At 45.8% G+C, this 15,000-nt stretch overlaps 3 protein-coding genes across 6 annotated transcripts in view; 2 read left to right on the top strand and 1 right to left on the bottom strand.

Moving 5' to 3' along the window:
- Nucleotides 1-2,560: 2,560 nt before the first annotated feature.
- On the bottom strand, nucleotides 2,561-7,606 carry LOC125020548 (bcl-2/adenovirus E1B 19 kDa-interacting protein 2-like protein). Of its 4 annotated transcripts, none has more exons than XM_047605971.1 (12): nucleotides 7,386-7,606; nucleotides 6,755-6,802; nucleotides 6,001-6,089; nucleotides 5,358-5,462; nucleotides 5,098-5,145; nucleotides 4,941-5,024; nucleotides 4,256-4,672; nucleotides 4,068-4,170; nucleotides 3,312-3,443; nucleotides 3,143-3,229; nucleotides 2,947-3,045; nucleotides 2,561-2,855 (listed from the first exon to the last, which is right to left on the bottom strand). In XM_047605971.1, the coding sequence occupies exons 2-12, from the start codon at nucleotides 6,796-6,798 to the stop codon at nucleotides 2,831-2,833; spliced, it is 1,233 nt and encodes a 410-aa protein (XP_047461927.1). In that variant the 5' UTR covers nucleotides 6,799-6,802; nucleotides 7,386-7,606; the 3' UTR covers nucleotides 2,561-2,830. The 4 variants fall into 4 exon arrangements, with proteins under 4 accessions (XP_047461927.1, XP_047461926.1, XP_047461928.1 ...); XM_047605970.1 differs by having other exon boundaries at nucleotides 6,755-6,805; nucleotides 7,386-7,605; XM_047605972.1 differs by having other exon boundaries at nucleotides 6,755-6,805; nucleotides 7,442-7,484.
- Nucleotides 7,607-9,037: 1,431 nt separating this feature from the next.
- psmb4 (proteasome 20S subunit beta 4) lies at nucleotides 9,038-12,059 on the top strand. Its single transcript, XM_047604760.1, has 8 exons — nucleotides 9,038-9,203; nucleotides 9,883-10,009; nucleotides 10,087-10,166; nucleotides 10,251-10,399; nucleotides 11,217-11,271; nucleotides 11,492-11,645; nucleotides 11,719-11,807; nucleotides 11,924-12,059. Exons 1-8 carry the CDS (start codon nucleotides 9,076-9,078, stop codon nucleotides 11,934-11,936), a joined length of 795 nt encoding a protein of 264 aa, XP_047460716.1. The 5' UTR covers nucleotides 9,038-9,075; the 3' UTR covers nucleotides 11,937-12,059.
- A 595-nt stretch (nucleotides 12,060-12,654) lies between these two features.
- Nucleotides 12,655-15,000, top strand: part of rfx5 (regulatory factor X, 5) — a 5,679-nt gene continuing 3,333 nt past the window's right edge. The window contains exons 1-6 of the mRNA XM_047604720.1: nucleotides 12,655-12,731; nucleotides 13,871-14,001; nucleotides 14,077-14,110; nucleotides 14,208-14,290; nucleotides 14,685-14,807; nucleotides 14,919-15,000. The exon at nucleotides 14,919-15,000 is cut by the window's right edge and continues 35 nt beyond it. Of these exons, the coding sequence (XP_047460676.1) occupies nucleotides 13,904-14,001; nucleotides 14,077-14,110; nucleotides 14,208-14,290; nucleotides 14,685-14,807; nucleotides 14,919-15,000 (420 nt within the window). The 5' untranslated portion in view covers nucleotides 12,655-12,731; nucleotides 13,871-13,903. The remainder of the gene's footprint in view (nucleotides 12,732-13,870; nucleotides 14,002-14,076; nucleotides 14,111-14,207; nucleotides 14,291-14,684; nucleotides 14,808-14,918) is intronic.

The following is a 15,000-nucleotide window of genomic DNA, read 5'->3' as shown; positions in this document are numbered from 1 at the left end:
GTCCAGATTTCAAGAATGAACAGATTTTATTTAGTGTTGAAGTGACATGAACGTGTGAAGCTCTGTTTGCTGATGTAACCTCCTCCTCCTCCTGCTCCTCCTCCTGGTCCTCCTCCTGCTCCTCCTCCTCCTTCTCCTGCTCCTGCTCCTCCTCCTCCTCTTCCTCCTCCTCCTGCTCCTCCTCCTCCTCCTCCTTCTCCTGCTCCTGCTCCACCTCCTCCTCTTCCTGCTCCTCCTGCTCCTCCTCCTCCTCCTCCTCCTCCTTCTCCTGCTCCTGCTCCTGCTCCTCCTCCTGCTCCTCTTCCTCCTCCTCCTCCTCCTGCTCCTCCTCCTGCTCCTCCTCTTCCTCCTCCTCCTCCTGCTCATCCTCCTCTTCCTCCTCCTCCTCCTCCTGCTCCTCCTCCTTCTCCTGCTCCTGCTCCTCCTCCTCCTCCTGCTCCTCCTCTTCCTCCTGCTCCTCCTCTTCCTCCTCCTCCTCCTCCTCCTTATCCTTCTCCTTCTCCTGCTCCTCCTCTTCCTCTTCCTCCTCCTCCTCCTTCTCCTTCTCCTGCTCCTGCTCCTCCTCCTCCTCCTCCTCAAACAGATCCACTTCATTCTTCCTCCTTATGTAACAGAGTCTCATGATAACTGAATAAATCTGATGTTTCCTCTCTAAATGTTTTCAGTCACAATATTTCAAGAATAAAGTTTTTTGAAAATAAAATAAAGTCTCTCAAAGATGGAGCCTGGTGTTGTGTTCAGGGTGCTCTGTAAAAACAGTTTATTTCTGTCGTGGTCCATTCGCACCTTTAAATGTTGCCGGATATTACAGTAGATATAGACTATTTATATTTACATTTACATTTATATTTACATTTATATTTATATTTATATTAATATTAGAGCGGTCAGAATTAACTCGTGATTCATGTGATTAATGAAGCATCTGCAGCAGAACGACTGTGAACGTGTCTCAGTTTGTCCAAGTAGCGTTAGCGTTAGCACCAGCTGATCCGGTAGTGACAGGCAGCAGAACCAACCCATAAAGATGGAAGACGCTAAACAGCACGTTGGTCCTCTCCATGGGACATTTGAGGACAAAGACACCAAGAGGGACCAGTGGAGACACATAAAGTATCATCACACGATTTTCTTTCCAGCTTCAAACAGCACATGAACCAAGCCAAGCATACGTTAGCCGGGATTCTGCTAGCACTTGGGCTAACGCGGCTAACAGCTGGAGACAAACCGAACAAACCAAGACAAAGACAAGCTGCCAATGCTGCTGTATAATATGTGTCCACTCCTGCAGCCACTGTTCACTGGGAGACACTGTTCTCAATAAGAAGCGTCAGCTCTGCTCTGGTTGGACAATGTCCACAAGTTAGTCTGTCTCCGTAGCAACAGGGACACGTTCATGTGGACACATGGTGGACAGAGAAAGACACTAAAAGAAACTGTTGAGGTGTTGAATGAAACGTATCAATAGAGATGAAACATGAAGGAGATTTAATCTGATTAATCAGAATTAATCCTTCTAATTAAACACATGTGTGTCTCTGCTCAGTCCCAGTGTCCGTGAAGGCAGCGCGTCCTGTCTCTACATGTGTGACGTGTTTACGGACTGAGTCACTGAGTCTCTGAGTGTCTCCATCAGGTTTTTATTAGAAGCAGCTGCAGAGACCACAGCGCTGCAGTGACGGTGGTTAAAGTCAGCGTTACCATGGAAACAACAGCCCGGGGGGGGGGGGGGGTTACGGCCCAACGTGTGACGTCAGGTTTGGTCATTGTTGAACCAGAGACTCCGTCACAGGGACTTTGGACATTAACCCTTGTGCACATTAGCAGGATATGGACAATGAGTAAGTTTATATCTGTATCTGTAAACATATATATATATATATGTGTGTGTATGTATATATATATGTATATAACATTATTAAAGGAGGGATATACTAGATATACCACATACATACATGTCCATACATGCATTTAGACACAGTCGGCTTTTCTTTAAAGGGACTGAGCGGTATGATGAAGCTCTTGAGTTCTCTGTGTTTATTCTGGGATGGATGTGAAGGACCCGTCCACTCTGGGTTCCTGTTTATGTAGTTTCCTCTGCAGTGACCTCATGTCCTTCCTCTCAGCCTCCATTTCCCTTCAGACGGTTTCCTATTTAACCTGAACCTACCTTAGTAGATGGTCTGACAAACATTACGTTAACATGAATTAACACATAATTCTGTGGTTTCACTCTTCTCTCCGTGATTAGTTTCAGTGTGATGATGATGTCGTTTTATTTTAGCATGCAGTGTTATTCTGTTATTAATCTGATTCTGTTATTAATCTGATTCTGTTATAAATCTGATTCTGTTATAAATCTGAATCTGATTCTGTTATAAATCTGATTCTGATTCTGTTATAAATCTGATTCTGTTATAAATCTGATTCTGTTATAAATCTGATTCTATTATGAATCTAATTCTGATTCTATCGTGAATCTGATTCTGATTCTGTTCTAAATCTGATTCTATTGTGAATCTGACCCAATGATATGTACGACAGACGACACAGCAGCAGATACCGTCATGATTTTATTCAGAAACAAAGTTATTAAAAAACAGAAATAAAAAACCTTCCGCAGTAAAAAATAAAAAGCAGTGAAATCAAAGATGAGGTGATTTATTTTTATGATTAAAAGTCTAGAAGTGGAACTTTAACACTGTTACAGGACCAAGATCCATCAGTACTGGTTCAATTGTTCAGAGACGCTCATTGAGTCCAGCAGCGCCCCCTGCTGGAGGAGGAGGGAGCAGCACCTGGAGCTTCACCTGGAGGTTCACCTGGAGGTTCACCTGGACAGCTCCTGGTCATACCTGCAGAGAAAAGAGTTTCTTCAGGTCAGTACTGACTGTTTAATATTTGCAGATGAATGAATGAATGAAAGAATGAATGAGCGTCACTCACTCTCTGACGCAGTCTGGGATCTGCACATGCTCAGTGGGGATGAACTGAGAAAGTTCCTGGAGGCTGTCGATGAACCGGAGCTTCCTGCTGAACTTAGAGCTGAGGAAGAGGATGAAGAGGAAGAAGATGAAGAGGATGAGGATGAAGAGGAGTGGTGATGGTGGGGGGTGGAGGGGTGGGGGGGGACGACACTTACCTGATGAAGGGTTTGATGATGGTGATCAGAGCCTTCACGTACCAGGTGGGGTGGACCACGTAGAACCCCTTCAGGTTCTTCCTCAGCCTGCAGACAGACCCGTTACCGTGGAGACACAGACAGGGGTGTGGGGGCGTGGCCTCTGTGGCAGAGACAGGTGTGTCCTCACCTGCGGTCGATGGTGGTGTAGCACTCTTTGAGCCAGCTGATCCCCGGGAGTCTGTCCTTCTGTCCCCCAGCACAGAGATACACCATCACATAGTCCTCAGCCACCATCAGCTCCACCGTCCCCACCACATACCTGGGGGGGGGGCAGGTAGAGAGACAGGTAGAGAGACAGGTAGAGAGTCAGGTAGAGAGTCAGGTAGAGAGACAGGTAGAGAGACAGGTAGAGAGACAGGTAGAGAGTCGGGTAGAGAGACAGGTAGAGAGACAGGTAGAGAGTCAGGTGAGAGAAAGGTGAGACAGGTAGAGAGTCAGGTGAGAGAAAGGTGAGACAGGTAGAGAGACAGGTAAGAGACAGGTAGAGAGACAGGTGAGACAGGTAGAGAGACAGGTGAGAGACAGGTGAGAGACAGGTAGAGAGACAGGTGAGAGAAAGGTGAGACAGGTAGAAAACAGGTAGAGAGACAGGTGAGACAGGTAGAGACAGGTGAGAGACAGGTAGAGAGACAGGTAGAGAGAAAGGTGAGACAGGTAGAGAGACAGGTAGAGAGACAGGTAGAGAGAAAGGTGAGACAGGTAGAGAGACAGGTAGAGAGACAGGTGAGAGACAGGTGAGACAGGTAGAGAAACAGGTAGAGAGACAGGTGAGACAGGTAGAGAGACAGGTAAGATAGGTAGAGACAAGTAGAGAGACAGGTGAGACAGGTGAGAGCGGTAGAGAGACAGGTAGAGAGACAGGTGAGACAGGTGAGTGTCTTACCTGAACAGGTTGTCCATGACGTACTGGTAATTGTCCAGACTGTTCTCTGGCAGGTAACAGGAGGAGAACACGATGATGTCATTCATTCCGTCTCCATAGTAACCTGAGAGATAGACAGGTGTTAAAGATGAGGGCGGGGCAACATGTGGGACAGGTGGACAGGTGGACAGGTGGACAGGTGGGGGTACCTCCATGGGACAACACCCTGAGGAAGGGCTCCAGGACGCTCATGTTGACCCTGGTCTCCTGTGGGGGGTCACCTGTGGAGAAACAGCGCCACCTGATGCCTTGGTTGTCCACCTGGTCCTCCTGCTCCAGGGTCCCCGCCCTCACGTGTGACTCCGCCCCCACCCTCGCCTGTGGCCCCGCCCATGCTAAGGAGCCTGAGCCGCGTCGGTCCCTGAAGGCTCTGTGAGGACGGGACGCCACGCCGAGACGCTGCAGGTCGTCCTCCAGGTCGTAGATGGGGAAGGGCAAAGACTCGCTGTCTGAAGGCGTCTCCATGGCGTCCAGGTCAAAGTCCAGCCCCGTGTCCTCGCCGTCCTCAGGTGAGGGGGACAGGAACCCCGAGGGGAAGTCATCAGAGACACCGGACTCACTGCGACCTGGACAAGAACAACAAGGGGGGGTTCATGTCCAAATGTCCAAGGCTCTGATTAAAATCTACATTCTACATTTATATTGTTGACAACATTTACATTTTTGTGTTTTTTGATGAATAATTCACGTTTTTATGATCTGGACTGAAGTGGATTAAAAGATTTATGTAGAAGTAGAAATAAATATTAAGGTGATATTTGTTGGAAGGTTGTTGGAGAGGACACTTATGTCCCTTAAGGCAGAATAAATCATAAATACTAAAGGTCTGGTCACCTAGTGAGAGGCTGAGAGCCGGCGCCGCCAGGACTTTCTTCTTCGTTGGTCGTGGTGCTGATAAGGCCAAACTAGTGGGAGGAGCTGTGGACGGGAACATGTGGTTTATTGACCGTGTGTTTCGTAGTTTTCTTATTGTCTTGTATGTCTCGTATACCTGGTCTGTCTCTGCTCGGTGTCGATAGTTTCTGCTCAGACTCGACTCCTGATGGACGACAGCGAGTCAGCAAGAAGAAGAAGACGTATTAAATAGGGACAGAGCTCATTCACGAAGACGCAGAAATATGGACTATTGTTGGATTATAGCAACAATGCTAATTAGCACGAGTCCCTGGACAGGAGACAGAGACGTGATGACAAGTTAAAGGACTGGTCCGACTCCAGCCTCTGGTCCAGGTCATGTTAATATGATTTCACCTTCCTCCTCCTGCTCCTCCTGCTCCTCCTGCTCCTCCTCCTCCTGCTCCTCCTCCTCCTGCTCCTCCTCCTCCTTGTCTGCAGCCGACTCTTCCTCCTCTTCACCTTAAACCAAGCACACGTGATCCATGGTAATATTAATATGTGTGTGTACACGGTTTACTGTTGGCTGACTTATATGTGTGTGCACTCTGCTTTATTTCATTATATATAACATATATATATATATATTATATATTATATATATATATAATATATATACTTTAGCCAGGAGCTTTGGTTGTTGGTTGTGTTGTCACAGAAGGACATAAAGGATTCAGTCTACACAAATAAAATAAATAAAACACCAGGACACACCTAGTTGTTGTAAGACCTGTTTACTGTCAGACTGGCAGCAGGTTAGTCAGGTGGAATGAGGTTAAAGTCTGATAGAAGAGAATAGAATAGAATAGAATAGAATAGAATAGAATAGAATAGAATAGAATAGATGCCATTTAACACAGGTTCAGAGCAGAGGAACACTTGTGTATGGTTTCCTGAGTCTCTAAATAATAAAGAAAGTGTGTGTGTGTGTGTGTGTGTGTGTGTGTGTGTGTGTGTGTGTGTGTGTGTGTGTGTGTGTGTGTGGTGGGGGGGGGTCTACCTGTTCGGTCCTCAGGTGCGTTGGGAGCTGTAGCGACTGTAGTGGAGCTACTGGACGTCTGGATCTCCTCTTCCTCTGGTGAAGGAGACCTGCACAGAGACGACTGGATGCTAGCTTAACTTAGCTTAGGCTACGCTAACCCTCCATATGAGGTTCCTGGTTCCTGGTTCCTGGTTCCTCTCAGTGAGGTTTAGTGTCATGTGGTTTTCATTGAGCCAATCAGAGAAGATCCAGGAACCATCCTCAGGTCTAATCAGGGTCTAATGTGGTCTACAAGGTCCCCCTCTGATCTGGTTTATTAGGAACCATGAAGAAGAACAAGTGTCCTAATGTTTCTAATGTGATGATGTTGATGATGTTCTAATGTGACAAATACATGTTTACATTAGTTTAAGGACCAGGAACCAGATATGAGACCAGGAACCAGGTATGAGACATTCATTCATCTGGATTTAACTCGGGGACATTAGAAAAGATTCATCAAAGTAAAACAGTCTCCTCGTGTCTTATAGATATAAACTATATAAACTATAGGGTTGAAGTTTAGTTTAAAAGTATGTTATGAAGAGTCAAAGTGAGGACGTCCTGACGTGACGGGACACGCTCAGAACCACACCTGAGGATCAGGATGATCCCTGCGAGTAGTTCTAACTTTTATTTATGTCTTAACACAGGAGAACTACAGGATCCACGGGGAACAGTCAGGAAAACACCAGGACTTGGTAAAAGGTCTGGATGAAGGATGAACTCTGACCTCTGGGTCTCGTCCTCTTGTCTCTCGTCTGGTCTGGACGCCATGCTGCTGCTGGAGAAGACCAGGACATTAATCTCTAATATCTGGACCACAGCCTCACTCTGAGCTCAGCTTAGCTTAACTTAGCTTAGCTGAGCTCAGAGTTAGCTTTAGCTTATAGCTAGCTTTACTTTAAACTTAACTCTAATGGTCATTGAACACAAGCTATTTGTTTGTCGAGCTTCAGGTCGGTGTTTATAAAAAGTAGCAACGGAATAAAATATCTAAAGTTATAAAACAGGTAGTAAAATATGTCCAGGTCACCTACAATATAAACACACTGCGCTATGTTAAGATAGTTAGCTCAGAATTAGCTTCTAGGTGTAGCTAGCTTGGAGAGCTAGCCTCTTAGCTAACGTAGCTGCTAATTCACTAAATAAATAGTGTGTGTACTTTGGCAAAAGTTGGAGGAGACGTCTCCCACCAGGTGAGTCAACGCTAGAGACACATTCCTAGCTAGCAGGAGGACAAAGCTGTCCATAAAGTTTTGGACTCTAATCTTTATTCATTCAGCTCTTATCAGACAGGAGACGTCCACAGAAATAAAATACCAGCTGACTTCACACCGAGGACAGACATCAAGGAGACTTACAGTCAGGTGAAGACAACCAGGTGAGGACAGTCAGGTTAGGACAGTCAGGTGTGGACAGTCAGGTGAAGACAACCAGGTGAGGACAACCAGGTGAAGACAGCCAGGTGAAGACAGCCAGGTGAGGACAGTGAGGACAGCCAGGTGAGGACAGTGAGGACAGCCGGGTGAGGACGGAGACACCTCGGGCCCTGCTTGTTTACCTGGAGACTGGTCTGGTTTCTCTGTGGGTTTGTGAGTGGACTCTGACACTCTCCTCCCTCTCTGTGTCTCAGCCAATAGGAGCATGGCCCCGCCCTGTTACCACGGAGACCGTGACTGTACAAGAAGCAGAGACAGGTGTGGAAACACAGCATGTTCCTACCTGAGGGCTTACACAACTCACCTGTGTTGTTTTAAAGCTGGTCTCTATGGACCCTGGTCTCTATGAACCCTGGTCTATAGGGACCTGGTCTATATGGACCCTGGTCTATAGGGACCTGGTCTATATGGACCCTGGTCTATATGAACCCTGGTCTATATGAACCCTGGTCTCTATGAACCCTGGTCTCTATGAACCCTGGTCTATAGGGACCTGGTCTATATGGACCCTGGTCTATATGGACCCTGGTCTATATGGACCCTGGTCTATATGAACCCTGGTCTCTATGAACCCTGGTCTCTATGAACCCTGGTCTATAGGGACCTGGTCTATATGAACCCTGGTCTATATGAACCCTGGTCTTGACCAGACCTGGACTAGACCTGGACCCAGAGTTCCTAGAAACACCACAGAGCTCACATGTTCTCCAAAGGTTCTGGTGAAACAGAACCAGGTCCACTCTCCATCCGGATCAAACCAAAGAACCCAAAGTGTTCGTCCACGTTGGGTTTTGACATTAAATCCATGTGGATCTTTCCTGGTCCCTGAATCTACTTCTCTTCAGCGATCGAACAAAAACATGCTCCTGATCCGAGTTGGTCCCTGTTTGATTCTTAATCTGAATGTGTCATGATGTTGTTCCTTTTAAACTGCTGCTCCTTTTAATAAATACCTTTTAATTTTCTATTCAAATTTTCAAAAAAATTCAAAACATTTCTATTCGGTTACAATAACTTAAGTCCTCCTGTGTTACACTCAAGTGCAATATCACATGTCCTCTTGTGCAATACTAATATGTCACTTTAACTACAATGTCACTTTTAATTTTAATTTTTTAACCACGCCTCACTTTATTTATTTATTTATTTGTCATACTTTATCTGCTGTTTTACAGTTTTTTACATATTAGTCTTGATATTATTTTCCACAGTTCATCTCTCTCCTGTTACTGCTAGCCGGCCATTCTACATAATATGCTGTTTTATTCTTTTTGTTATCTTATTCTCCTGCTGTTATTTTATGTACTGCTCTTCGTCCTAATTGCCCTTCGGGGACAAATAGTTTTTCTGATTCTGATTCTGAAATAAAGGTCTTATATTATTTATAAGACTGAGGAACTAACTGGACTGTGATTAGTATTATAATTATCTTATATATTATTTAATTTAAATAAATTCGTTTTATTTGTGTTATTATTCTTATTTGTTTTATTTTTATATTCTAGAAATTCTCCCAGCTGCAGGTGCCGCTCGAGTTTCCCCAGTTAGTGACGTCATCGCGTCTCAGTCCAATAAGAATTCGCTGTAACGTCACTTCCGCCAGATACCCAAGATGGAGGCGAGTGGTTTGAAGCTGAGTTTCTGGGAGAACGGACCGAAGCCGGGCCAGTTTTACTCTTTCTCCGGCGGCAGCAGCAGCAGCGGGCCGGTCCCGTCATGCGGACCCGTCAGACACACACTGTGAGTCACCCACTCCGGTGGAAAAGCCGCAGTTCCCCGTTAATTTCACCCGAAAGCCGGCTGCCAGTTTCGGTTTGAGCTCCGCCTCAGTGCTGTATCATCATGGAGAAACGGCAGCTACCTGATGCTAAGCTAACTACTAGTTTACCCAGCTTAAACGTTTCACCGCTCAGTGTGGTCACATCGTCACATTTTGTTGTTGAAGTTATTAAATTAAGTTTGTCGTCTTTCGGATGGAAACGTAAAGTTACCTGTAGTTGTTTTTCAGGCGTTTTGTTAGCTGTTAGCCGCGTTAGCTCAGTTAGCCTCGTACTAAAACCAAGCTTCTGTTTACAGACGTGAACAGGAATTTTAACGTGGATTACACTTTAATTTTCATTGACCTTTCATTAACCTGGGGAAACAGTTACTGAGTTATTACTTTGTCACTGTAGCTTCGTTGCACATAAAAGTAAACACTCTTAAAAACCACAATGAATACAAAATAAAATGAGATTAAATAAAATAAAAAAAAAAACAAGGCTCCTGAGATGAAACGTCTTCTGTAAACTCTACAGGACCAGTTGCGGTTTTAAATGTTATATTGGATATAGACCGTGACCGGACTGGGACCCTTCACACACAGGACGGGTCCCGGCTTTAACAGATTATTTTAATGGAAACATGTGTGTGTCCTCAGTAACCCCATGGTCACCGGGACGTCGGTGCTCGGGGTGAAGTTCAGCGGGGGGGTCGTCATAGCGGCCGACATGTTGGGCTCCTACGGCTCCCTGGCTCGGTTCAGGAACATCTCCCGTCTCATGAAGGTGAGCGCCTCCTCCTCCGGGCGTCAGCTGACACAGAACCAGTCGTAGTGTTAGTTTAACCTGCGTTTGTGCTGCAGGTGAACAACAACACCATCCTGGGAGCGTCAGGAGACTACGCCGACTACCAGTACCTCAAACAGGTCATCGAACAGATGGTGTAAGCCGGTCCAGACGACACTCACAGTCAGCTGATTGTCTCCACCACCTTCTGATTCATTTAAACGCTGTGTTGTCCCATCAGGATCGACGAGGAGCTGCTGGGCGATGGACACAGCTACAGCCCGAAGGCCGTCCACTCCTGGCTGACCAGAGTCATGTACAACCGACGCAGCAAGATGAACCCTCTGTGGAACACCGTGGTGATCGGAGGCTTCTACAACGGGGAGAGGTGAGAGGAACCAGCGCGATCGGCTGGAAATTCAACAGCGTAAAACAACACTCAAAGTCTTTAACTGCCATTATACAACAAGTAGCTCCGACCAAGCGTTCTGATTGGTCAATACGACACGTATCAGCATCACAGCACGGCCGCCTCATCACTAAAAATATCACTCCGCCAAGTCCGTGGCAATGCTGTGTCCGTCTCCGTGGCAACACTGTGTCCGTCTCCGTGGCAACACTGTAACTGTCACAGCTGGAGCAGGAAGCGGCTGAAAAATACGCTACAAAATGGATCCGTTTGTTGTTAGTTTGGATTTATTTGGTCTCAGTTTGTAAGAATTGGTGGAGGAGGATGAGAACAACCAAAAAAATAAAGATTTGTGCCCATTTGGGATGAAGAACTGAATCAACTGGAACTGTCCAGGAATGAACGTCTTGGGCAGTCAGATGTTTCCAGGACGACATTTATTTCCATGGACCCGGAACAAAATGTCCGTCAACATGAATAAATCTTTAATTATACGCTTTATTTTGTTGATAATTATTGTATAATCGCGATATTACCCGAGAGGGTGTGTTTAAAGTAATTTGAGCACTTTGGTGATGACCGCTGTGCTATAATTCGTTAACCACAGTCCTCTGGTATATGCTTCACTGTAGAATATAAAGTATCCAATGAACCACGTGTTGATGAAGGATAATGTCAGGCGCGTTTCTCTGACTAATGCTTGTCTATTATCTGAACTGAGCGTCTTTGTATGTCCCAGATTGTAGTTTAATTCCTCTGCTATTTTGTGACTAGAATTACCGCGGCATGTTGTTCTTATTCCTGGTTACGTGGACAAGCTGGGTGGCTATAGGTCCCACATGGCCAGCTCGGCGTACTGCGCAGGTAGATGTGTGCGTTTATTAATTCTGGATTAATTCACATCCAGGTGTTTGGACTGAATTCGGTCTCGTGGTTCTTTGGATGATAAACGTTAGAACTCATTGAATGTGTAAATGTTTGATCCAGGACAGAGGAACTCACACACAGTTTTTACACATTCAGATCCATCTTCATTTACAGATGTGACACAGACTCCTTTTGTAAATCGTGAGTGTGAAGGTGTTTAAACGGTGCGGTTGTTTTTTACAGCCACTGATGAGGGAGGTGCTGGAGAAAAAAGCTGAGATCACCAAGCAGGAGGCTCGAGATCTGGTGGAGCGCTGCCTCAAAGTGTTGTACTACAGAGATGCTCGCTCCTACAACAGGGTGAGTTCATGGATTAACCCCCCCCCCCCCCCCTCCAGCTGTGACGTGTTGCTTCATGATGTTTCTGTTGCAGCACGAGATCGCCATCGTCACGGAGGACGGCGTGGAGATCGTGGGTCCTCTGTCGTCAGAAACCAACTGGGACATCGCCCACATGGTCAGGTAGGAACGGATCAACCTGCCGGACAGCTGAGGTCTGAACGGGTTTAAACTGGAGTTTAATGTGAGAAAATGAGGTGTGTGGATATTTAACCTGATGTCTTCCTGTTTCTCTGCAGCGGCTTTGAATGAAGACGAGCGTCAACTGTTTCTCTGCTGCATGAAAACCGACTCTGCTCTTCTCTCCAGTTTAGTTTGTGTCTGATGTTCACTGTCACTTTTGTATAACGGAAAATAAATACGAATAAAAACTGAGTTGGTTTCTGGTGTGATTTTGGTTCTTAAGACATATTTTCTGTTAAAATGACACAGCACGCTGTAAAGGAAGAGGAAGGGTGTTATTGTGTTACACAGGTTTGTAGTTGGTTTGTAAGTCCTACTTATCACAATCGCACTCTGGGTTTTTATTCTCTTTAATATTTAGTTCTGTGACAGCCTTTGTGATGTACATTGTGATGACAAAACCAGGGCAGAAGACACGGCACACCCTGTTTTTTTATTTAATTCCAGCCATTAATAAAGAATAATATTTTAACCATGGCAATAGTTACTTTCTCTTGAATTGGCCCGTTTATGAAAATTAGGCATTCAGTTCAGAATATTAATACATTTACGTGTATTAGTGCAAGTCATGTTTATTTCAAGTTCCTCCATTACATAAACGGCGGCTGTTGCTGGGTAGATTTTGCTTGATAAATTCATCGGTTTTGTAACTGGGCAGACCAGGAGAAAGCGTCCAATCGGAATAACCCCTGTCAGAAAAATAATTCTTCTCGACCAATTGTATGCCGACCGCTTTCGGTATCCGGGTGGATTTGGGAGAACTGACCAATAGGAATAGACGTTGGCTTTGTAGTCAGGCAGACATAACCAAGTCGTCCAATCACAAAAAAATCTGAAGGGGATTTTTGCTGTATCTTGGCTCAGGTACTTTCTTTTTCTTTTCTAAAATAAATACTCAAATGGGACTCAACCGTCCGATTAAACATTAATAACACAATTAATTAGCCGCTGTCAGGAATTATTTTTAGAGTGAAAACAGAGCGTATAAGCGTGTATACGTGTGTTTTTGTGTTTGTGGCTAATGCTGTCAGTTAGCATGTCGCTAGGCTAGTTAGCTGGGCTTTAACGGTTAGTTGCGGCTACTCGCTAGCCGTTAGCTAATAAATGTCAGCGTTAGCCGAACTAAGACCCGGCACCTGTGCTGGTTCCGGACCTCTGGGTTTCTGTGGCTTTATTTATGGGCGTCTATCGGTGTAAATCAAGCCAACGCGTCGGAGCGTGGAAGTCTCTGTCGGCTAGCCTGCTAGCTGTTAGCCTGCTAGATGGCCCCGTGTGTGTGTGTGTGTTGTTGTAATTGGCAGCCACATGACCACCGGTAGTCCGCCCAGACACGGACGACGGAGGCCGGCTCCAGCACCACCAGCTAGCGGCGGTGGCTCCCCGCAGACAAGCCGGTCATAGTAGGAACGATGACTGTTGGCAGTGCAGCGGGAATATGGCTCCACCAGGCGGCCTCCCAGCGGCTGGAGCCCCCGGGTCAGAAGGACCGTGATCTCAGTGTGTTGTTAGATAATGAAGGGCCCCAGGATGGGAACCTGGCCCCTGGGTTCTGGCCCTGGGTTCGGCCCCTGGGTTCTGCCCTTTAAAGCCCCCCTCCACCCACATTGTGTTGGTCCAGGGGCCCCTCAGGTCTCCACCCTCAGGGTTTATTAGGCCCCTGATCGATCCCAGAGCTGAATAATTACATTCAAATTTATTTCACTACACATGATTTAGACTTGGACAGGCTTTATTTGTTATTTAGATTTACATCAGAATGAAACTGGTGTAATGGCTCAGAGCTCAGCAGAAATACTTAATAATTTAATAGAAAACGTACGTATAAAAACTACAGAACGGACACTATTTCACCTCACTACTATTCCTCTATATATAATGTACATTCTTCCATTTCTATTTTGTGACATCTATTCAAATGCTTATTTGCTTGCACATTTTTTTTTTATTTTACTTTATTTTACTTTAATCTGTAATGTTGTTTTACGTTCCTCCTCTTCATCCAGATGCTGCTCCTCAGCGCTCAGTAGTCGGTCCAGATGTCGGAGGCGCAGCAGCGTGGCGATGGCGGCCTGGAGTCAGGGGAGGGCGACACTGAGCCCAGCATGTTGCTGCAGAAACTCAAGAGCAACATCTCGTAGGTGTCTTTAGATCTGGACTAGATCCAGGAAGTCTTTTAATGGACCTGACCTTTGTTCCTTCCGTCCCACAGGAAGAACGTCCAGACCAAAGTGGACCAGATCCTGGTAAGAACCTCCTCCGACCTTTGACCTCCAGGCGTCTCTGTCGTCCCCACGGGTGTCTTTCATGTCTCTGTTTCATCCGTCCTCTTTGTCTCCACAGCAAGATGTCCAGCGCTTCTCAGACAATGACAAACTGTACCTGTACCTCCAGCTGCCCTCAGGACCCAGCTCTGGAGACAAGAGGTCAGACATTCCCTCACGGTCCGAGGTCCAGCTGGTGGTTACGTGTTTATTGTTTGTTTATGTTCAGCTGCAGCGAGTCCAGCTCTCTGGACATGTTTATTGTTTATTTATTGTTTTTTTGTTGTTTATTTGTTGTTTGTTTATTGTTTGTTTAGTCCGTGAGCGAGTCCAGCTCTCTGACTTTATTTGTTTATTGTGTTTTATCCAGCTGCAGCGAGTCCAGCTCTCTGAACATGTTTATTTATTATTTATTGTTTATTTATTGTTTGTTTGTTGTTTGTTTGTTGTTGTTTATGTCCAGCTGCAGCGAGTCCAGCTCTCTGAACATGTTTATTTATTGTTTATTGTTTGTTTGTTGTTTATTTATTGTTTGTTTGTTGTTGTTTATGTCCAGCTGCAGCGAGTCCAGCTCTCTGAACACGGCCGACCAGCTCCACACCTGTAACTGGATCCGTAGTCACCTGGAGGAACATTCAGACACATGTCTCCCCAAGCAGGATGTCTACGAGACATACAAGTCAGGACACGTCCACATGTCTCAGAGGACACTTTGGACACCTGACCATTTAATTACAGTCTCTCCTCTCTCTGTCCTCTCTCTGTCCTCTGTGTCCTCTGTGTCCTCCAGGAGACACTGTGAGAACCTGCAGCATCGTCCTCTGAGTGCCGCTAACTTTGGGAAGATCATCAGAGACATTTTCCCCAACATC

The sequence above is a fragment of the Mugil cephalus genome, chromosome 14 (assembly GCF_022458985.1).
Source record: "Mugil cephalus isolate CIBA_MC_2020 chromosome 14, CIBA_Mcephalus_1.1, whole genome shotgun sequence".
Classification (NCBI taxonomy): Eukaryota; Metazoa; Chordata; class Actinopteri; order Mugiliformes; family Mugilidae; genus Mugil; species Mugil cephalus.
The sequence above is the reverse complement of the archived record's forward strand: the minus strand, read 5'-3'. Positions and strand labels throughout refer to the sequence as shown.